This window comes from Schistocerca gregaria, chromosome 1 (genome assembly GCF_023897955.1).
Source record: "Schistocerca gregaria isolate iqSchGreg1 chromosome 1, iqSchGreg1.2, whole genome shotgun sequence".
NCBI lineage: Eukaryota > Metazoa > Arthropoda > Insecta > Orthoptera > Acrididae > Schistocerca > Schistocerca gregaria.
The window spans coordinates 757,350,556-757,375,355 of record NC_064920.1 but is presented as its reverse complement, the minus strand read 5'-3'; the positions used below and the strand labels follow the sequence as shown (position 1 = coordinate 757,375,355).

Below are 24,800 nucleotides of genomic sequence, written 5' to 3'. Positions count from 1 at the left end.
CTGATGGAGGAAAAATCTCTGGTCTTGGAAACAGTGTAGAATACCTCACCAAATGCAAGCGAAAGTGGAAGAGTTTATGAATCAGTAGTTGAATAATAGCGTTACTAAAGAGAATAATAGACCCTATGGAGTGCCAGATGTCGTTTTGCCTTAAAAAAGTCGTTGGGCGTGACGAAGAAACACAGTTTCTGTCTTGACTACCATTATTTAAATGCAAATAAAGAGAACGAAAGAGACTGACGAGGAGGAACAACAGAAAGAATCAACACTTGAACAAATTTCATTTCGCTAAATGACGTTAAACATCATTAATAATGTCGGAAAATATGTTGAACATCCATCATAACACTGAGTTTATTATGTTGCTTCGTCTCTTTCAGACACGAAGCATCATTATAAGTTAGTTGGGGTATTTTCTAACGCCTGAAAGGAAACAACTGATAATATTTTTCCTGTGTAATTTGAACAAGACCTGTGTTGAGCGCAACGCCAAAATTGAAAACGCACCAGTCAGTATTTACTGGGTTCTTTAGTTGCTTATGGTCAAGGTCGTTCTATCTGGAAGCAAGAAAACTGTCCTCTTCATAGTACAGTAGATCTGTATCTCATCACCTAGCCCTTACCACTTGTGCATATTACTGAACCAGTTGAGTATCAGTTTTGAAGGTCTCACGTGAGGATATTCATCGGCTACACTCATTACTGTACCCATACACTCGGTTTCTGCATCACGACAAACTCTCTCACAGTGCCATGCGATCAAAAAACCAAGTTATTCTCAATATTTGCCACTCATTTCAAGCAAGCTGGACCGTGCCGCGTTTTTTCTTTTCCCATAACTCAAATGGGAGGTACATTAGGCGTATTTTGAAACAGCAACGGCTGTTACGAAATACGATTTATTTCTGAAAATATGTTCCAATAGCCAATCTTAATTTGGTCCCCTCTTAAATAATATAAATCATAAAACTTCTTGTTATTTGTTGACTGATTGCATTTGGGCACACATAAAATCGACTCTGTTTCCGTTGATTCATCCAGCATGTCATCATGAACACTGAGAGATCAGCAACTAAATTCTCTTGCAATTTTAACTACGTCGATGTTACGCGATTATAGTATAATAGTACCAAAAGTCGTCGGGGTATCTGACAAGTAATAGAACCGCATTTGGCTCAAGGCAACATTTTCAAATACGTTGGTAGCACTTGGCAATCTCCCTAAATAGATTGGTAACACCTATGGCTATCAGGGTAAGCTATAGTAAACGTTTTACCGAACGCTACCACTAAGTTCATTTGTTCCTCAAATTACAGGTCTGTTTACAAAAATAAAGGTGCAAGTAAGTATCTAGCAATCAGGAAAGAAACAACTGGACATAAAGTAAATCACTTAGGCTTAGGTGAAGCATTTCGATTTTCCTGTTAATGTATTGCTGGGTTACACTAAAGCGCCAAAGAAACTGATGTAGGTATGCGTTTTCAAATACAGAGATATGTAAACAGACAGAATACGGCGCTGCGGTCGGCAACACCTATACAAGACAATAGGTGTCTTGCGCAGTTGTTAGATCGGTTTCTGCTGCTACAGTGTCAGGTTATCAAGATTTAAGTGAGTTTGAACGTGGAGCTATAGTCGGCGCACGAGCGACGAGACACTGGATCTCCGAGGAAGCGATGAAGTGGGGTTTTCCCGCACCACTATTTCACGAGCGTACCGTTAATATCAGGGATCCGGTAAAACGACAAATCTCCCACAACACTGCGACCAGAAAAAGATCTTGCAAGAACGGGACCAACGACGACTGAAGAGAATCGTTCAACGTGACAACTGCAACCGTTCCGTAAACAGCTGCAGAGTTCAGTGCTGGGCCATCAAGAAGTGTCAGCGTGCGAACCATTCAATGAAACATCATCGATATGCCCTTTAGGAACCGAAGGCCCACTCGTGTATTCTTGCTGAGTGAAAGAGACAAAGCTTCATGACTCGCCTGAGCCCGTGTACACTGACATTGGTCTGTTGATGTCTAGAAACATGTTACGTGATCGGACAATTTCAAATTATATCGAGCGGATGGGCGTGTTCGGATATGGAGACAACCTCATGAATCCATGGACCCTGCATCTCAGAAGGGAACTGTTCAAGCTGGTGCAGGTTATGTAATGGTGTGGGGCGCATGGAGTTGGAATGATATGGGAGCCCTGATACATGTAGATACGACGCTGACAAGTGACACTTACGTAAGCACCCTGTCTGATTATCTGCATTCATTCAAGTCCATTGTGCGTTCCGACGGACTTGGGCAATTAAAGCAGGACAATGGGACACCTCACACGTCTAAAATTGCTACAAAATTGCTCCAGGAATACTGTTCCGAGTTTAAACAATTTCGCTGGCCACCAAACTTCTCAGGCATGGACATTATTGAGCATGTCTGGGATGCCTTGCAACATGCTCTTCAGAAGAGATCTCCACCTCCTCATACTCTTACGGATTTATGGACATCCCTGCAGGATTAATGGTGTCATTTCCCTCCAGCACTACTTCAAACATTATTCGAGTCCGTTCCACGTCGTGTTGCAGCACTTCTGTGTGCTCGCAGGAGCCCTGCATGATTTTTGACAGATGTACCAGTTTCTTTGCCTCTTCAGTGTATTTCATCATTGATAATACACTGCTTGAAAAAAATGGAGAAGCCCTCAGAACGGGAAATTAAATGGAACTTCACAGGTTGAGAGGGTACATGCTGCTATTTCAGTGATTTCATAATCGAGTGAAATTTCCAAAGAACGCCTCAGTATAAGTAGTCCACTTATCAGAATGACGTTGCAGCCGCCTGGCCTGGACGTATGACCTGATTTGGTTGGGAATGGTGTCATGAAGCCGTTGTATTTTGCCCTGACGCGAGCTGGGCCACAGATGTTGGAACTGTTTCTTGAAACCCTGGATACTGACATTGGTACTAAGATGACATCTAAGCTGGCCCTACACATGGAATCTGAGATTCTTACTGACCACGAGAGTACCGACACATCACATAGTCAGTTCATAGAGATATGTGACATTTGTGGATGAGCATTGTTCTGTTGAAAAATGGCCTCGATACTGTCACGTGAGAGGTAGTACAGGAGGACTTAAATGCCCGTGAATTACTATTGAGTCTTTAGTGTTCCGTTAATCACTACCAGCCGTGGCCTGAAGTAACACTCCATGACGCCGGGATTGACATAGCTGTACCTCTCCAAAATATTGGAAGACCAGGATCTCTCCGTAGGTTGGTGTCGTACTCGCCAATGATGGTCATCTGGGGTAGTGGAGAACCACAATTCGATAGGACTTCATTCATCAGAAGTTCATCTTTCCCAGTCACAGCACACACCAACCCATGCATAGGATAGTAATTCCTTGGTCGAGCTGCTGCTAATCTCTGACCAATGGTGTAGGATGACACAGAATGTTGCATGGACTCCATTACTTGTTCTCAGATGAAAAGTGCAGACGTGAAGCGGTTCTGATGTCCTTGGTGCACAATCCTCCCTTGTGATAGTCAGACGTAGTCGACTGGAAATTTGACAACGAGCATACCTAACCTCACGTTTGAATGCAGTCCGCCTCGGGCCAATGTCACATCAGAATTCTTTAGAAATCCGGATACTGCACGATTTGTTCATCCGTCAAAATTGAGACCTACAATGCTGCTCCTTCAGACTCTGCCAGGTGATTATAACGCTCAAACGAGTAAGCCGTATCTCCGTGACCTTCACAGTAAACACTCAACTTCTGACGCTGTCCACACGTCCTGTACACCCAACTACACCTTACCCGCCGACTGTGTGTACATGTACGAAATTACATCAGACCATGTCTTGGGTGCGTCATTATTTTTCGTCAAGCAATATAAATCGAAACTGTCATATAAGTTTAAGAAACCGATACTCCCAAATCATTTTAAGAAACTTCACGTGTAAGTAATTAGTTATATAAACAAGAGCAATTGATGTAGAAAGTTTTGTTATGTAGTTATACAAATCTAAGAACGAGATTAATGATCTCCAGAATAATTCATATTTTTACTCACGTGTTGTGTACCTGGGGTGTTTTCTGACCCCATTGCTAAAATTTCAATTTATTGTTCTACGAGCCATGATACAACCAAAACTACTTTACCCAGTTATAATAAAAAGTCCATAAAAACGATATCTGGAGGATGAGAAGTCTACATCCACATGAAAATTGTTTCTTTGTCGTTAAATCTTTGGTTCGTAAAGGACCCCGACAATTTGTGACTGCTATAGGTCACATTTGGTTAGTATTATGTACGTCACATATCGAAAGAGTGCAACAGGTTACATTCGTTGATTTTACGCTTTTCTACCTTTTACTGCTTGGTATAAGTATTTCCTTTTAACATGATATCTGGCAAAGATATGCCGTAAAATAATGTTAGCAATTAATTTTAGAGACTATTTTTATTTCTACGTGATATCTGTCTAGTTAAATACTTTATTTCAATGAACTGCATTTTTGTCTTGGAAATGTATCATATTTAGGGTATCATTATTATGCATTCACGAGAACGATGCATGTGTTTCACCACATTGTATACCCTCATTGATTCTTTTTTGATTGGCGAATAACTATTTAATTTTTTGTTTTCGTGAATAGACGCTCTGACGTAGAAGATACCATGTAAAGCAAGAATAAAACAATTTACTAACACAGATCTAGCCTTTCTTTACCACTTACATTGACAGCCTTCCATGTCTCCACTCTCCTCATCTCGATGCTTCTAGACAGACCAAAGGTGGCAGTGGTCATTATTTGACAATCTAAGATAGTCGAATTGAGTCGGGTGGTGCTGAAGGAATTAGATTAGGAAATGAGACACTTAAAGTAGTAAAGGAGTTTTGCTATTTGGGTAGCAAAATAACTGATGATGCTCGAAGTAGAGAGGATATAAAATGTAGACTGGCAATGGCAAGGTGAGCGTTTCTGAAGAAGAGAAATTTGTTAACATAGAGTATAGATTTAAGTGTCAGGAAGTCGTTTCAGAAAATGTTTGTATGGAGTGTAGCCATGCATGGAAGTGAAACATGGACGATAAATAGTTTGGACAAGAAGAGAATAGAAGCTTTCGAAATGTGGTGCTACTGAAGAATGCTGAATATTAGGTGGGTAGATCACATAATTAATGAGGAGGTATTGAATAGAGTTGGGGAGAAGAGGAATTTGTGGCACAACTTGACAAGAAGAAGGGACCGGTTGGTAGAACATTTTCTGAGGCATCAAGGGATCATCAGTTTAGCATTGGAGGGCAGCGTGGACGGTAAAAATCGTAGAGGGAGACCAAGAGGTGAATACACTAAGCAGATTCATAAGGATGTAGTTTGCAGTAAGTACTGGGAGATGAAGAAGCTTGCACAGGATAGAGTAGCATGGAGAGCTGCATCAAACCAGTCTCAGGACTGAAGACAACAACAACAACGAAACACTAGATGTTTAGGAGAATGATCGTATATTTTTACAGTATCATTTTCCAACAAGAGAGATCCATAAGCAGTCGTTCTTTTTGCTCTTCATATATCAGATAGACACTCAGAGACAGCTTGATGCAGTATAATAAAAATAACCTTTACATTTCAGTGATTTGTAGAATTAAAATCATACTTTTCTTTACATCGTTCATTCCCTGCTCGTGAAACTGGGCAGTCAAACATCCCGATAACCAGTTCTTAATTTTCGAATGTTTGGAAGGCGCTCTGCAGTTCCGGCATTGGTGTGATGATCATGGGAAGCCTTCCGGAAACCTTGATCGGAACTGATGGATTTGATTCATTTAAAGCTTACTTCTGGGACAATGATGCTACTGCCTCAGATTAATACAGAAAAAATCGTGTGTGTGTGTGTGTGTGTGTGTGTGTGTGTGTGTGTGTGTGTGATGGTCCGAGCAGTGGATATAGTAACTGGAATGTGGGTGTATGCAGAGTAGGCGCCTGCTGTGGTAACAACAAAATGGAGATTGGTGACTTTCAACAAAAGAAACCTCCTGCAAAAGTAGACAGTTTCAGAGGAGAGTACTCACTAGCGGCGAATGCACAGCAGACGACGGTGATGGCGACGGCCAGGAGCAGCTGGAGGCGCATGGTGCCTTGTGGTGGGTTGCGTTGCGTTCCGGTGCGGTTGCAGCGAGCGGCGAACTAAGCAACGGCTGGAGCAGCAGATGGGTGCGGCCGGCGCGTTATCAACGCAGCCCTCCTATCAGACATCTGGCCGTCTCGGCGATCAAATATTTCGCCGTGCACCGTGTCTGAGAATTAGTACATTCCGTCTGCCGGACGTTCGCACACATCTCAGGGCATTCATTTCTGGACTCGACCAACAACTGAACTTATGCCAAATGTGACGATCAGGGAGAAAGTGAGTGACCTCCTCCAGGCAGATCAGTATGGACTCCAAAAAAATCGGTCGCGAGGAACGTAATTTACGTTTTTCTCGCCTGACATTCTGAAAACCACCGATACAGGCAATAAGGTGAGCACAGTGTTTCCTGGGTTCCAAAATACGTTTGCCGCCCTGTACCACACCCAAACGTATTAACAAAAGTACGGTTACGCGAGTGCAAACTAAATTTGTGACTGGAATGAGGATTTCGTGGTAGGGAGGATGCAGCATGGGGAGTCTTAGAAGCAGTTTTCATCATGCTGCCGGTCGGAGTGGCCGAGCGATTCTAGGCGCTACAGTCTGGAACCGCGTGACCGCTTCGGTCGCAGGTTCGAATCCTGCCTCGGGCATGGATGTGTGTGATGTCCTTAGGTTACTTAGGTTTAAGTAGTTCTATGTTCTAGGGGACTGATGACCTCAGAAGCTAAGTCCCATAGTGCTCAGAGCCATTTGAACCATTTGATCATGCCCCACGGTGTGTGTTAGGACTCTTGCTGTTCGTGCATTAATGACCTAGTAGACAATGTTAATTATCGCCTCATACGTGTCGTACATGATGCAGTTGTCTGTAGTGAAGTACTGTAAGTAGAAAATTGCATAAATATTCAATCATATCTAGAAAAAGTTTCAAAGTGTGAACTTGCTGTAAACGTAAAGAAATATGACATTATGCATGTCAGTAAACGGTAAAACACAGCATCCTACGATTACAGTATCAGTGATTGACAATTATAATCTGTCAAACCATACAAATGATGATAAATAACAAAATATGAGGGTACGAAATTGGCAAAACAGGTAGCAGACTTCGATTCATTGGTAAGATAACAGGAAAGTTCTCTCATTCTAGAAAGGGATTACTTACAAAACGCTTGTGTGACCCATCCTATAATACTTCTGAACTGTGTAGGAACCAAACACATGTGATGTTGAACGTGTTCAAACAAGGTCAGCACATTCTGTCAGACGTTTGTTTGAACCATAGGCGAGTGTCACTGAGATTCTGAGAAACCTGAACTGACAGACTCTTCAAGACGAATAATACCTGTTCCGCGAAAGCCTATTTGCCAACGTATCAGAAACCAGTGTTCAGTAATTCATCTAAGAATACATTACAATCTCTCACGTATCATCGCCACAGCGAAAGCGAAGACAAGACGAGGCTAACTGCAGTGCACATACAGGGCTTTATCTTTCTCCCCACCCTCTATACGTGAATGGAAAGGTAAGAAATCTTAGTAAGTGACACAATGGGGAGTCCCTTCGACTTTGAACTTCACGGTGATTTGCACAGTCCAGGTCATTATTTCACGCGTCAGCTTTGCGCTACGCAGTGGATAACAAAGATTGCTGCTAGCTAGACGAATTTCAGCTCCCTCATTGTGATTGTCAACTACACACCACGTCACCTCACAGAGAGTCCTGTCCTGGTAGGGATGTGAAAAGTTTCCGACGTCATTATGATCGCACGACGGCAATTAACAGATTCTGAGAACGGAATGGTAATTGGAGTTTGACGATGGGCCTCTCTGTTTCGGAAATCGTTAGGGAAATCAATATTACTAGACCCACAGTGTCAAGAGTGTGCTGATAATACCAAATTTCAGGCATCTCTTCTTACCACCGACAACACAGTGGCCCACAGCCTTCACTTAACGACCGACAGCAGCGATGTTTGCGAGAGTTGTCAGTGCTAACAGACAAGCAACAATGCGTGACCGCAGAAATCAATGTGGAAAGTATCCGTTAGGACAGTCCGGCGAAATTCGGCGTTAATGGGCTACGGCAACAGACGACCGACGTGAAATCCTTTGTTAACAGCACGACATCCCCTGCAACGCCTCTCCTGGACTAGTGACCATATCGGCTGGATCCTAGACGACTGAAAAATCGTGGCCTTGTCAAATGAGATACCATATCAGTTGGTACGAGCTGATAGTAGTGTGGCACAGACCCCACCAAACCGTGCACCCAGGTTGTCAACAAGGCACTGTGTAGGCTACAGGTGTCTCCTTAATGATGTGGATGGTATTTAAAAGGAGTGGACTGAGGGTACAGAACCGGTTCAATTCTAAGAAACTGAAGAATTTGCCTCATCCAAACGAGATCTAGAAAAAAGGAGGGAGACCGCGACACCATTAACACCTGCAGCAGAAAGTATTCGGGGGGGGGGGGGGGTCTAATAATAAGCGGATATTAGGGTGAGTTCGCAGTCTAATGGCTCACCTTCTTTAATACATTGGGGTCTTTGTCCATCAATGAGCAGGAATCTCTCGACAAGCACTTACTCTCGCTGAGGAAATTCTTCACTCATACTGCAGATGGAGATCTGCACTTTAAGATGTGGATTGGGCAGTCTATGTTCAGTAAGTCATCTGAGAATACATTACAATCTCTCACGTATCATCGCCACAGCGAAAGCGAAGACAAGACGAGACTAACTGCAGTGCACATACAGGGCTTTATCTTTCTCCCCACCCTCTATACGTGAATGGAAAGGTAAGAAATCTTAGTAAGTGACACAATGGGGAGTCCTCTCGACTTTGAACTTCGCGGTGATTTGCACAGTCCAGGTCATTATTTCACGCGTCAGCTTTGCGCTACGCAGTGGATAACAAAGATTGCTGCTAGCTAGACGAATTTCAGCTCCCTCTTTGTGATCGTCAACTACACACCACGTCACCTCACAGAGAGTCCTGTGCTGGTAGGAATCAAAACGAGAAAAGAGATCTAGTAATCTTGGAGTCTAAAATGCATACCGTAAGAGCTGGGAGCACTCCTTGATCTTCTGTACTGTGAAACAAATCTCTTCTATTGCAACCTCCTTGTTTTTCACATGTTCATACCAAACTCAGACAAAATGACCAGTAAAAAAGGCCTTTAAAATGGACACATTACGAGCTACGATCACTTGTTCACTACCGTGAAATACATCTCATGTACTGAACACGTGCTCATAAAGTAGCTCTTAAATTATCCATTTTCGAGCCAGCATTCTCTAGACATTTTTTTATTGCTCTGGCCATACTAACTACTCTTAAACCACGCAAAGCAGTAGAAGAGATTTGTTTCACATTATCTAAAATCAAGAAGTTCTCCCAGCCCTTAAAATATTCATTTTAGACCAATGTTTTCTAGACTTTTTTCCTTGTTTTGGTCCATTCTATCACCACTGAAAATTTGTCGGTGGAGTTATGGTTCACACTACTTGTCCTATGGGACATGACTGTATACAGGGTGTTACAAAAAGGTACGGCCAAACGTCCAGGAAACATTCCTCACACACAAATAAATAAAAGATGTTATGTGGACATGTGTCCGGAAACGCTTAATTTCCATGTTATAGCTCATTTTAGTTTCGTCAGTATGTACTGTACGTCCTCGATTCACCGCCAGTTGGCCCAATTGAAGGAAGGTAATGTTGACTTCGGTGCTTGTGTTGACGTGTGACTCATTGCTTTACAGTAATAACATCAAGCACATCAGTTCGTAGCATCAACAGGTTAGTGTTCATCACGAACGTGGTTTTGCTGTCAGTGCAATGTTTACAAATGCGGAGTTGGCAGATGCCCATTTGATGTATGGATTAGCACGGGGCAATAGCCGTGGCGCGGTACGTTTGTATCGAGACAGATTTTCAGAACGAAGGTGTCCCGACAGGAAGACGTTCGAAGCAATTGATCGGCGTCTTAGGGAGCCCGAAACATTCCAGCCTATGACTCGCGACTGGGGAAGACCTAGGTGTGGCAGGGGGCGAAAGACATTCCGGAGGGCTGAACGGAAGGCCTCTCCAGTTTGTCTGACGAACCGGTTTCAGGCTCTGTCTCCGGCTGATACTGATGTTCGGCCGGAGATGTCTGCTTGTCCTGTTCCAGAGGTTGCCCCTCAGTCTGCAAGATCCGGGCAGTCGCAGAGGGTGGTCTTGCTGGTAATTGGGAGCTCCAACGTCAGGCGCGTAATAGGGCCCCTTAGGGATATGGCAGCAAGAGAGGGGAAGAAAACCAATGTGCACTCCGTGTGCATACCGGGGGGAGTCATTCCAGATGTGGAGAGGGTCCTTCCGGTTGCCATGAAGGGTACAGGATGCACACATTTGCAGGTGGCCGCTCATGTCGGCACCAATGATGTGTGTCATTATGGATCGGAGGAAATCCTCTCTGGCTTCCGACGGCTATCTGATTTGGTGAAGACTACCAGTCTCGCTAGCGGGATGAAAGCAGAGCTCACCATCTGCAGCATCGTCGACAGGACTGACTGCGGACCTTTGGTACAGAGCCGAGTGGAGGGTTTGAATCAGAGGCTGAGACGGTTCTGCGACCGTGTGGGCTGCAGATTCCTCGACTTGCGCCATAGGGTGGTGGGGTTTCGGGTTCCGCTGGATAGGTCAGGAGTCCACTACACGCAGCAAGCGGCTACACGGGTAGCAGGGGCTGTGTGGCGTGGACTGGGCGGTTTTTTAGGTTAGATGGCCTCGGGCAAGTACAGAAAGGGCAACAGCTTCAAAGGTTGCGGGGCAAAGTCAGGACATGCGGGGACCAAGCAGCAATCGGCATTGTAATTGTAAACTGTCGAAGCTGCATTGGTAAAGTACCGGAACGTCAAGCGCTGATAGAAAGCACCGAAGCTGAAATCGTTATAGGTACAGAAAGCTGGCTGAAGCCAGAGATAAATTCAGCCGAAATTTTTACAAAGGCACAAACGGTGTTTGGAAAGGATAGATTGCATGCAACCGGTGGTGACGTGTTTGTAGCTATTAGTAGTAGATTATCCTGTAGTGAAGTAGAAGTGGATAGTTCCTGCGAAATATTATGGGTGGAGGTTACACTCAACAACCGAGCTAGGTTAATAATTGGCTCCTTTTACCGACCTCCCAACTCAGCAGCATTAGAGCCAGAACAGCTGCGAGAAAATTTGGAATACATTTCACATAAATTTTCTCAGCATATTATAGTCTTAAGTGGAGATTTCAATTTACCAGATATAGACTGGGATGCACAGATGTTTAGGACGGGTGGTAGGGACAGAGCATCGAGTGACATTATACTGAGTGTACTATCCGAAAATTACCTCGGATTAAACAGAGAACCGACTCGTGTAGATAACATCTTGGACCTACTGAAAACAAATAGACCCGAACTTTTCGACTCTGTAAGTGCAGAACAGGGAATCAGTGATCATAAGGCCGTTGCAGCATCCCTGAAAATGGAAGTTAATAGGAATCTAAAAAAAGGGAGGAAGGTTTATCTGTTTAGCAAGAGTAATACAAGGCAGATTTCAGACTACCTAACAGATCAAAACGAAAATTTCTGTTCCGACACTGACAATGTTGAGTGTTTATGGAAAAAGTTAAAGGCAATTGTAAAATGCGTTTTAGACAGGTACGTGTCGAGTAAAACTGTGAGGGACGGGAAAAACCCACCGTGGTTCAACAACAAAGTTAGGAAACTACTGCGGAAGCAAAGAGAGCTTCACTCCAAGTTTAAACGCAGCCAAAACCTCTCAGACAAACAGAAGCTAAACGATGTCAAAGTCAGCATAAGGAGGGCTATGCGTGAAACGTTCAGTGAATTCAAAAGTAAAATTCTATATACCGACTTGACAGAAAATCCTAGGAAGTTCTGGTCTTACGTTAAATCAGTAAGTGGCTCGAAACAGCATATCCAGACACTCCGGGATGATGATGGCTTTGAAACAGAGGATGACACGCATAAAGCTGAAATACTAAACACCTTTTTCCAAAGCTGTTTCACAGAGGAAGACCGCACTGCAGTTCCTTCTCTAAATCCTCGCACAAATGAAAAAACGGCTGACATCGAAATAAGTGTCCAAGGAATAGAAAAGCAACTGAAATCACTCAACAGAGGAAAGTCCACTGGACCTGAAGAAATATCAATTCGATTCTACACAGAGTAAGAGAAAGAACTTGTCCCCCTTCTAACAGCCGTGTACCGCAAGACTCTAGAGGAACGGAAGGTTCCAAATGATTGGAAAAGAGCACAGGTAGTCCCAGTATTCAAAAAGGGTCGTCGAGCAGATGCGCAAAACTATAGACCTATACCTCTGACGTCGATCTGTTGTAGAATTTTAGAACATGTTTTTTGCTCGAATATCATGTCGTTTTTGGAAACCCAGAATCTACTCTGTAGGAATCAACATGGATCGTGTGAGACCCAACTCGCTTTATTTGTTCATGAGACCCAGAAATTATTAGATAAAGGCTCCCAGGTAGATGCTATTTTCCTAGACTTCCGGAAGGCGTTCGATACAGTTCCGCACTGATAAACAAAATAAGAGCCTACGGAATATCAGACCAGCTGTGTGGCTGGATTGAAGAGTTTTTAGCAAACAGAACACAGCATGTTGTTATCAATGGAGAGACGTCTACAGACGTTAAAGTAACCTCTGGCGTGGCACAGGGGAGTGTTATGGGACCATTGCTTTTCACAATATATATAAATGACCTAGTAGACAGTGTCGGAAGTTCCATGCGGCTTTTCGCGGATGATGCTGTAGTATACAGAGAAGTTGCAGCATTAGAAAATTGTAGCGAAATACAGGAAGATTTGCAGCGGATAGGCACTTGGTGTAGGGAGTGGCAACTGACTCTTAACATAGACAAATGTAATGTATTACGAATACATAGAAAGAAGGATCCTTTATTGTATGATTATATGATAGCGGAACAAACACTGGTAGCAGTTACTTCTGTAAAATATCTGGGAGTATATATGCGGAACGACTTGAAGTGGAATGATCATATAAAATTAATTGTTGGTAAGGCGGGTACCAGGTTGAGATTCATTGGGAGAGTCCTTAGAAAATGTAGTCCATCAACAAAGGAGGTGGCTTAAAAAACACTCGTTCGACCTATACTTGAGTATTGCTCATCAGTGTGGGATCCGTACCAGATCGGGTTGACGGAGGAGATAGAGAAGATCCAAAGAAGAGCGACGCGTTTCGTCACAGGGTTATTTGGTAACCGTGATAGCGTTACGGAGATGTTTAGCAAACTCAAGTGGCAGACTCTGCAAGAGAGGCGCTCTGCATCGCGGTGTAGCTTGCTCGCCAGGTTTCGAGAGGGTGCGTTTCTGGATGAGGTATCGAATATACTGCTTCCCCCTACTTATACCTCCCGTGGAGATCACGAATGTAAAATTAGAGAGATTAGAGCGCGCACGGAGGCTTTCAGACAGTAGTTCTTCCCGCGAACCACACGCGTCAGGAACAGAAAAGGGAGGTAATGACAGTGGCACGTAAAGTGCCCTCCGCCACACACCGTTGGGTGGCTTGCGGAGTATGAATGTAGATGTAGATGTAGAACGACGAGGACACCTGCAATGGACGAGGCAATTCTTCGTGCAGTTGACGATAACCCTAATGTTAGTGTCAGAGAAGTTGCTGCTGTACAAGGTAACGCTGACCACGTCACTATATGGAGAGTGCTACGGGAGAACCAGTGGTTTCCATACCATGTACAGCGTGTGCAGGCACTATCAGCAGCTGATTGGCCTCCACGGGTACACTTCTGCGAATGGTTCATCCAACAATGTGTCAATCCTCATTTCAGTGCAAATGTTCTCTTTACGGATGAGGCTTCATTCCAACGTGATCAAATTGTAAATTTTCACAATCAACATGTGTGGGCTGACTAGAATCCGCACGCAATTGTGCAATTACGTCATCAACACAGATTTTCTGTGAAAGTTTGGGGAGGCATTGTCGATGATGTCTTGAATGGCCCCGTGTTGTTCCACCTACACTCAATGGAGCACGTTATCATGATTTCATACGGGATACTCTACCTGTGCTGCTAGAACATGTGCCTTTACAAGTACGACACATCATGTGGTTCATGCACGATGGAGCTCCTGCACATTTCAGTCGAAGTGTTCGTACGCTACTCAACAACAGATTCGGTGACCGATGGATTGGTAGAGGTGGACCAATTTCATGGCCTCCACGGTCTCCTGACCTCAACCCTGTTGACATTCATTTATGGGGGCATTTGAAAGCTCTTGTCTACGCAACCCCGGTACCAAATGTAGAGACTCTTCGTGCTCGTTTTGTGGACGGCTGTGATACAATACGCCATTCTCCAGGGCTGCATCAGCGCATCAGGGATTCCATGCGACGGAGTGTAGATGCATGTATCCTCCCTAACGGAGGATTTTTTGAACATTTCCAGTAACAAAGTGTTTGAAGTCACGCTGGTACGTTCTTTTTTTGTGTGTTTCCATTCCATGATTAACGTGATTTGAAGAGAAGTAATAAAACGAGCTCTAACACGGAAAGTAAGCGTTTCCAGACACATGTCCACATAACATATTTTCTTTCTTTGTGTGTGAGGAACGTTTCCAGAAAGTTTGGCCGTACCTTTTTGTAACACCCTGTATGATCCATATATGTAACTAATATGCACACATAAATGGCGAAACGGATTTGCTGTTGATACTAGGCGTAAAGTTCCCTAACTGGTTTCATCATGTTTTCTCATTCAGCAAAGCATGAGTAGGGCAGAAGATAATTACAACATATTTAATAATCTACTGAGAAATCAAGGTTAACTGCCCACACCACATTTTATTATCGAAATAACGGCAAGTTCAATATTTTGGGCACTCATAGACTAAACACGTTCGAGTACTTAGCTAAAATAGTAAATAGATAAGGAGCAACAGATTCCTGTTCACAGCATATAGCAACTCCTCGCAACTCCTCGTGCATAAGTATTACCAGAAATCAACACAGGCCTCTGCTACTACTTCTTGGAGGAAGGAAAGAAAGACAATAAACTAGTGACCATGTTCGTTCACCCCATGGAGATGCTGTTATGCGAGACACTTTGACCTCTGGAACGTGCTGACACAATTTTTACTCTCACATTAATCATCGCGTTGATCAGGCATCTACAGCGGTTGTATACCAACAGTCTTACTTATACGGTCGATTACTTAAGACCGACTCTGTTAAAGATCTGTGAAACCTCGGTCTGCTCTGTGGTATAACAGCACATTTTGCAATCATCCCCACCGCTTCCTGGTCCAAAAGATATCATGAATTTTATATGAATCTGTCCTCTGAATTTCACTCGTTTTCTGTTAAAAGAACAAACGTTGGTGCGATGGCACTGACTTCTCTATTTTTATTGGTAGCATTCCTCCTGATCTGATGGACTGTAATGGATGTGTCATTTGATTATATAATTAAAATTAAACTACACCCCACCCAAAGAGGCCATAAAAGGCCAACGCAACCGACCGGCCGCCGTGTCATCCATAGCGCACAGGCATCACTGGATACAGATACGGAGGGGCAAGTGGTCAGCGTGCCATATGTCAGTTTACGAGGCTGGTTTGACTATGTAATACTTGCCCTAAATTACAATTTTAGGAGTAATGACTTTAACCATTTATAATTTGATCCGTTCCTTGTCCCAATTAGATTTTTAAATGCAATTTCAACACATTACTCAGAATAGTTGTACTATACCGGTCATCTTAGTACAATGGAGAAATTGATAGCCCATCATCGTCACAGTTTGAAATGCATATTGCACAATCAATGCTTGAACCTACCTTAATTCAAAAGTTTTGTCATGAATTTCAGTTCCTTTCTTTAAAGCATCATTTTATTCCAAGGTCAATATCAACGCAAAATTTCTAATTATCTTTTAACTCATATATCATCACGTTAAAGATGGGCCAACAATAGAGGCTTCGTTGGCTTTGATGGCTACCATCATCAGTATAATCAAACTTTCTCTCTTTTGCTGATATTATTCTTTACAACCAACATTTAAAAGTTAATGTACAGAGGAAGGGCGATTATCACCAGCGACCATTAGAGTACAGATAATTCTGTAACAGTGCCTGTTTTCTATGTAGCTTGTTCAATGAAGTACAAGAGACCACTCATTAAAAAGTACAAAGAACGGGAAAAAATTTCAAAAAAGAGAAAACAGATCACAATTAAAAAGAAAGGAATTTGAAAGAATAATAATAATAATTAGTAGGAAACATTATTGGAGACATCACTGTTTGAGGTAAGGGCAACATGTTTGGTTCAACTTTAACTTGTCATGGTGTGTACAATAAGTAACGTTAAAATCTTTGTCCATTCATCAGATATAACAAAAATTTTATTTGTTAAATTCTGTTACCATGAATAAGTAGTGAATAAGTAGTATTCGATAGCTGTCAGCCACAAGATGGCTGTCTTTATAACGTTTTATATGTTACATTGTTGTACATTTACTCCTGCAGATAAACCTTAAAGTTAAATATTATTACCTAGAAGTCATGGAGTAGCGATATGCACACATACAGATGTCGGGTCTGGAACTGCGCGACCGCTACGGTCGCAGGTTCGAATCCTGCCTCGGGCATGGATGTGTGTGATGTCCTTAGGTTAGTTAGGTTTAAGTAGTTCTAAGTTCTAGGGGTCTGATGATCTCAGAAGTTAAGTCCCATAGTGCTCAGAACCATTTGAACAGATGTCGGTAGTAGTAGACAAGGTGCACCGACGGAGCTGTCATTTGTACTCAGGTGATTCATGTGAAAAGTTTCCGACGTCATTATGATCGCACGACGGCAATTAACAGATTCTGAGAACGGAATGGTAATTGGAGTTTGACGATGGGGCACTCTGTTTCGGAAATCGTTAGGGAATTCAATATTACGAGATCCACAGTGTCAAGAGTGTGCTGATAATACCAAATTTCAGCCATCTCTTCTTACCACCGACAACACAGTGGCCCACAGCCTTCACTTAACGACCGACAGCAGCGGTGTTTGCGAGAGTTGTCAGTGCTAACAGACGAGCAACAATGCGTGAATGCAGAAACCAATGTGGAACGTATCCGTTAGGACAGTTCGGCGAAATTTGGCGTTAATGGGCTACGGCAACAAACGACCGACGTGAAATCCTTTGTTAACAGCACGACATCCCCCGCAACGCCTCTCCTGGACTCATGACCATATCGGCTGGATCCTAGAGAACTGAAAAATCGTGGCCTTGTCAGATGAGATACCATATCAGTTGGTACGAGCAGATGGTAGTGTGGCACAGACCCCACCAAACCGTGCACCCAGGTTGTCAACAAGGCACTGTGCAGGCTACAGGTGTCTCCTTAATGATGTGGATGGTATTTAAAAGGAGTGGACTGATGGTACAGAACCGGTTCAATTCTAAGAAACTGAAGAATTTGCCTCATCCAAACGAGATCTAGAAAAAAGGAGGGAGACCGCGACACCATTAACACCTGCAGCAGAAAGTATTCGGGGGAGGGGGGGGGGGGTCTAATAATAAGCGGATATTAGGGTGAGTTCGCAGTCTAATGGCTCACCTTCTTTAATACATTGGGGTCTTTGTCCATCAGTGAGCAGGAATCTCTCGACAAGCACTTACTCTCGCTGAGGAAATTCTTCACTTATACTGGCGATGGAGATCTGCACTTTAAGATGTGGATTGGGCAGTCTATGGGCAGCCTGTAGAACTCCTGACGAATTCGAAGAAAGTTGGAGTTCATGAATAACCACATAAGTGAGGACGCAGTGCCCATAGATTTACCAGTCACAAGTCACTGAACAACCTAATCAGAATTTGGATACGAAATTATGAAGTTATACTAGTCTGCTAAAGAACAAAACATGCTTTCAGTCTTTTTCAATGTAAATCCTACAACGTTATCTGCATCGCGAGCACCAGTACACATTTGAAAAGCTGATTCAAATGTTCATAAACAGAATGCTGACAGAACATGAGGGATCTCTGCTCTATATCGACAAGAGTGATCTGATGGCATTCGAATTAATTCTAACAGATCTCAATAAGTTCATGCAGATAATCAAATAATTTTACCCATAAATACAGAAGTACGAGTATTTAAAAGAGCTTCAGATGTTCTACATTCTTGAATAGTACATGCAGATATGAAAACGTGTGCAATGGATAGGCATCCGTGCACCAACTTGTAGGTGAATAACATTAAAAATGATAGTGTAGGTGAAAGTAACAGGGGCAGCAAGTCCCAAAATCATATGACTAATTTGTGAGATCAGAGACCCAGACACTATAATGGGAGATCCCGTCCGGGAAATGCTAAGCAAGGTCAGCCGAGGAGTGCGAAAATGGAACAATTGGAATAGTCAAAAATCGATATGCAGGTCCAGACCTAAAGAATGACCAGGAAACGAGTGGAGACAGGAGCCAAGCCTACAGTCTGTGCTAAAATGTGACGAGGTCAGAGTCAAACTGTTGGCCGAGATGGACAATATTTAACAAGTAATGTGCCTCGTCATGGGTATTAAAATTGACAATAAGTTCTTGTTTATGTTTAGTTGGAGGATTTTGTGGGAGTTTCCGTTTAAAACTTGTAATTCCAATAGTTTTCGCATGTCTGTACTTTTGGGAGTCGATTATGCTGTTAGCTGAGCATTCCTGCAGTCAGCAGTTAGGCATAAAAAACCTTTAAAACGAAATTAGTCAGCAGTAAAGCAATGCATAGGATGTCAAATGTACCTGTCTGATTCTTTTGTGAACTTGAGTATCTGTATTACCACATTTTCATGTCTGAGAGTCGTCTGGCGTAGTAACCCCACACTCCGTGAGTGCAATGCGTCTTTTATAAATGCTTTACATAATGAAGTACAGCTACAATCAGCAAGATCTGTCGGCGGATCCTGATAAAACATGTTGTTGTCTTTCTTTCAGGAGCATCAAGGGAGCAAAGTGTAATGTAAAAAACGTGGTGTATCGTTCTCTAACAGTGTCTTACCCTCATTTTTTGTTGTTGTGAGATGGCAAATACTTTCTTTGACGAAAACATTAGCTTCTGCCACTTGAATTAGAAGTGTTTCGTCAGTAGTGCACCAAGCGATCTAGACCATATTTATTTTAGGAATTTTGTTTTCTTCTGTGTCGCTTTTGTAAGTTCGCCGGCCTCTATTGCGAGAATTTGTTGTCCAATTTGGATTACGCACCCAATCTGGACTTGCTGTGCGTAGCTCACATATCACCCAGATCATCACATGGGCAGAATGTGATGGTGCATCAGAACACTGTCGAACACATAAAGTTTTGGGGTAACGATATTTGTTTCAAGATGATTAAGGAAAATACCTGCGTCAGGTTTTGCACTTTCGGTTCACAAACCGTGTATCGCTTTGCTGTGATTTGTGATGAAGAAAAATGCCGATAGACACCAAGTTACGTCCTTTTCTTATTAAATTTTTCGCTGTTGGACGTACACAATCACTCTAATGTTCACTCGTGGGGAAGATTTCACTTCAGAATTCTCGTGTCCTGTTGTGATGTTCTGAACAGTTCCAGACCTACTAATTAAACCTCACGACTATAACAGAAGCAAATGGGTTGCGTAGCAGGGGCGAGAAGAGCATTTCCCAGTAGCCAGAGCGAAAGACTTCCCCTCCTTGGAATGACACAGATCAGCAACAGCTCCACTTGTTAGGCCACAAAGGAACCTCTTGCTCCAACCTGTTGTCCCTGCCAGCGCAATAAAGCTGTCGACAAACTCCGGCCGTCAGCGAATATCAGGGCAGCCTTCCCTTCAAAGAAACGTAGTTTTATGCAGAAAAACGATGTAACAGAGCTGTGTCTCACAGGGATAAAATGTTTGTTTCAGCATATTACGTCCACGTAAAGACAATCCATTTTTGTGAAGAAAAATTTTATGTACAAACATAATTAACTTATGTTTTTCAAGACTTGGAGACCACAAGATCTGTAAATATTTTTTCACAAACGTTTATTTTGCAATATTAACACCTTCCGGATTCAGTCGTTGAGTTATGCAATGTATGCTCACATCTACTGCTAGGTCGTAGCAGGTAGATAAGAACTATATCTGGACTACTGATACAACACTAAATCTTATTTTTGAAATTACTTAATTTTTTTTGTGTCAGCTGATAGTCTCTAAGGGCCCTTGAATGTGACAACACATCCTTCTGACGCAACAGATAAGTCTTTGACTCTCATGCATTTTTCTTTAAAATAATGAGGATGTTGTAATAAACATATAAGATAAGTTCGAGATTGGTGGGCGCTGGCCACACAAGATGCATATTACACACAGATTTTGAATAATGTAACGCAAATATTTTATTAATGATATCAATCAAAACTGTGCTCCTAGTAGCAAGCCTACATTGTGAACGAAGGCTAAAAAATAACTTCATGATGATACAATTTATATTATAAGGAACTGGGACTTCTGGTATTATGTTTTGGTGTTGCTAACACATTTTATCTCTATAAAACCTTGATATACCATATTTATTTTCATTCCGTAATCTTCTTCGTCATCTTCTGCTGGCTAAGGTTGCTTCTGTCTGTTTCCTCATTCCGTGAATGTATTGAGCCAATTTCTGTCCCATCCCTTGGACGGTCATTTCTCTTGGGGTCGTCCTTGTTTACAAATTTTAGCTAGTCTTGAAGAGTCCATCCTTTCCACATGATCCTTCCCAGTTTTTTCTTGTCTTCAGCCATTTATTTATATTTTCTATTGCACGTTGTTCCCTTATCAACTCATTTGTTCTTCAGTCCCACGTGGTTACTCTGGGGATCTGTCGTAGTAGCTTCATTTCCACTGCTGTTAACTTTTGTTTTATCTTTTTCGTTTCTGCTCTAGTTTCTGTTGCACATATCACTACAGGACACACCGCTGTTTTATATATGTTTATTTTCATCTCAGTTATCACAAATATGTTTCTCCATCCAGTATTTTGCGGGCATCTAGCTGCCCTTACTGTCTTTGTCACTTGGTTTTTAACTTCCATGGATAAGTCTTTATAGCTGGTGAGAAGAGTCCCTAGATAATTAAAGCTGATTACTTGTTCAACTGACACACCCTGACATACCATTTACTTTTACTTTACATAGTGCTGGTGTTTTTGACATTACCATGCTCTTAGTTTTTTAAATGAGATTTCCATGTTTTATTGCTTACCTGTTTTATTAAACTGATGACGTAACCCTTGTAAATTATTTCAATATTTGTCATTAGTACAGCTTCATCAGCATAACATATAATATTTACCATTTATTTCTCATTTTATAGGCCAGTCTCTTTCCTGTATCATCAATGATGTGGTCCACTATTAACTTTAACAGGAGTGTGGTTAATGAGACACCTTGTCCATTTCCTTTACCTAGTATAATTTGATCTGTGAATCTTTAGTGTGTTTTGATTTTCTTGTTATTATCTGTGTATATATCTTCTACGATTTTCACTAAACCCATTAGTACTCTCTGTATCTCTTTTTCTAATCCTGTCAGAGGCTTTTGACCAGTCAACGATGCACAGGTAGACTCGGTTATTAAATTCTATGGATTTCTCCACAATCTCTCTTAAATTATGAGGGAATGACTTTCATGGTACTAGAGGGAGCTGTAGAGGGCAAAAACTGTAGTGGGAGACAGAGATTGGAATACATCTAGTAAATAATTGACACCTTGCTTCCAGGGTGATGGAAAGATGTTAGAGGTCAGAGATTTTTCAAAAGTTTTCTTCATTTTGGGCAGCAGTGCATCGATGAGGACATCATCATTTGCGCTGTAACATTTATATGTGCTACAGCTACGAACAAATGTGTGCTGTTGACTTCCTGATCGTATTAAAGGTTATGGGCCGCAGAAAAATGTTAGTTTTTACCAACCACTGATTCTTTAAGAGAATTCGTGGTTTTCGCCCCTGTGCGTAATACTCCCGTTACTTGATATTGTCCTAATTGTCCTAATTCGAAAGCAGAGTCATCACTGAAATACACCACTTAGCACTGAAAGTGTATTGTTACGAACACCAAAATACGGATAGAAAAGTACTGAACTCCTGGACGCAGTGTGCTGATAATTGTACAAACATAGAATATTCAAGAATGTGTAAACATTACAAACATAAGAAATTTCGAGACACTTCCAGAAATGACAAATACTGAATAACAGATAACTGATTTTGGCGGCGTTTTGGAGCTAGCAGCATATCATGCAGTGATACCAACCTACACGTGGCAACGTTGTTGATAATACATACATATCAGTCCCTTATATTAAGAAATTGGTCTTTGGAGTAGAAGGTATTGGAGTAGACACGGTTGGTGACGTTTTGCAGTGTTTTTGTTTACAGCGTAATATTTTAATTATCTTAAAAGAATATTGTGGTTTACACAATCAGTTGTCTTTAACCGCTCACAGTATATACCAGTGGCCTGTTATTTATTGTCTAATGAACTAAATACATTCTCGCTGTGTGTGTAAATAGCATTCTCAATATCGGAACAATTTAAAAATTCGAACTGTGACTTTGACAATATACACTCCTGGAAATGGAAAAAAGAACACATTGACACCGGTGTGTCAGACCCACCATACTTGCTCCGGACACTGCGAGAGGGCTGTACAAGCAATGATCACACGCACGGCACAGCGGACACACCAGGAACCGCCGTGTTGGCCGTCGAATGGCGCTAGCTGCGCAGCATTTGTGCACCGCCGCCGTCAGTGTCAGCCAGTTTGCCGTGGCATACGGAGCTCCAACGCAGTCTTTAACACTGGTAGCATGCCGCGACAGCGTGGACGTGAACCGTATGTGCAGTTGACGGACTTTGAGCGAGGGCGTATAGTGGGCATGCGGGAGGCCGGGTGGACGTACCGCCGAATTGCTCAACACGTGGGGCGTGAGGTCTCCACAGTACATCGATGTTGTCGCCAGTGGTCGGTGGAAGGTGCACGTGCCCGTCGACCTGGGACCGGACCGCAGCGACGCACGGATGCACTCCAAGACCGTAGGATCCTACGCAGTGCCGTAGGGGACCGCACCGCCACTTCCCAGCAAATTAGGGACAATGTTGCTCCTGGGGTATCGGTGAGGACCATTCGCAACCGTCTCCATGAAGCTGGGCGACGGTCCCGCACACCGTTAGGCCGTCTTCCGCTCACGCCCCAACATCGTGCAGCCCGCCTCCAGTGGTGTCGCGACAGGCGTGAATGGAGGGACGAATGGAGACGTGTCGTCTTCAGCGATGAGAGTCGCTTCTGCCTTGGTGCCAATGATGGTCGTATGCGTGTTTGGCGCCGTGCAGGTGAGCGCCACAATCAGGACTGCATACGACCGAGGCACACAGGGCCAACACCCGGCATCATGGTGTGGTGAGCGATCTCCTACACTGGCCGTACACCTCTGGTGATCGTCGAGGGGACACTGAATAGTGCACGGTACATCCAAACCGTCATCGAACCCATCGTTCTACCATTCCTAGACCGGCAAGGGAACTTGCTGTTCCAACAGGACAATGCACGTCCGCATGTATCCCGTGCCACCCAACGTGCTCTAGAAGGTGTAAGTCAACTACCCTGGCCAGCAAGATTTCCGGATCTGTCCCCCATTGAGCATGTTTGGGACTGGATGAAGCGTCGTCTCACGCGGTCTGCACGTCCAGCACGAACGCTGGTCCAAGTGAGGCGCCAGGTGGAAATGGCATGGCAAGCCGTTCCACAGGACTACATCCAGCATCTCTACGATCGTCTCCATGGGAGAATAGCAGCCTGCATTGCTGCGAAAGGTGGATATACACTGTAGTAGTGCCGACATTGTGCATGCTCTGTTGCCTGTGGCTATGTGCCTGTGGTTCTGTCAGTGTGATCATGTGATGTATCTGACCCCAGGAATGTGTCAATAAAGTTTCCCCTTCCTGGGACAATGAATTCACGGTGTTCTTATTTCAATTTCCAGGAGTGTATTATTTGTAGTCAGTTGGTTAAGACGCCGATTGTATATTACCTCTTCCAAAATGTTCGAGAATGCTGGCGAAAGTGAAATAGGACAAGGAGTCAGGATATGACTGCTGTTAGTCGTATAAATGCAAACCACATGGTTCCAAGAAAGAATAAAGGTTGCTTCAACGTAGCAAGCAGACGAATGCGGGTACTGTTGCAAATTCAGTCTAATGTTAATTATTGATTTACGTAATAAGCAGCTTTACACAGACGACTATGCACCATGTCAGGTATTATAAAACGGACATAATATACCAAGTTTTTATAATATTCCTAAAATAATCATACTAAAGCTGTTAACTGATGTGTAATTGAATGACAGAGGAAATGAATGCCACGAATGCTGACGGGTAAATGAAATGTATCTTGATTTCGTCATCGAGATGACAAACTTATCACACAGGAAAGCTAAAGCCCACTTTAATTTTAATACTCGCACCTTATGAGAATTTCTCCTGGCTGTTACTCGATAAACAAACGCGTCTACATGAATACATTCTGTCACGCGTAAAAAGCATTGCTTAATGTACAGCATTTTGCGATTTGATCCCGGAAGTGTGATGTAG

General features: G+C 42.9%; 1 protein-coding gene across 2 annotated transcripts in view; it reads right to left on the bottom strand.

Annotated features, from left to right (window-relative positions):
- Nucleotides 1–6,260, bottom strand: part of LOC126267885 (tenascin-like) — a 156,208-nt gene extending 149,948 nt beyond the window's left edge. The window contains exon 1 of one of the 2 annotated variants that reach the window (XM_049973198.1): nucleotides 6,083–6,260. In XM_049973198.1, the coding sequence (XP_049829155.1) occupies nucleotides 6,083–6,143 (61 nt within the window). In that variant the 5' untranslated portion in view covers nucleotides 6,144–6,260. The remainder of the gene's footprint in view (nucleotides 1–6,082) is intronic. The other variant, XM_049973205.1, reaches the window with a different exon arrangement.
- Between the last annotated feature and the right edge of the window lie 18,540 nt (nucleotides 6,261–24,800).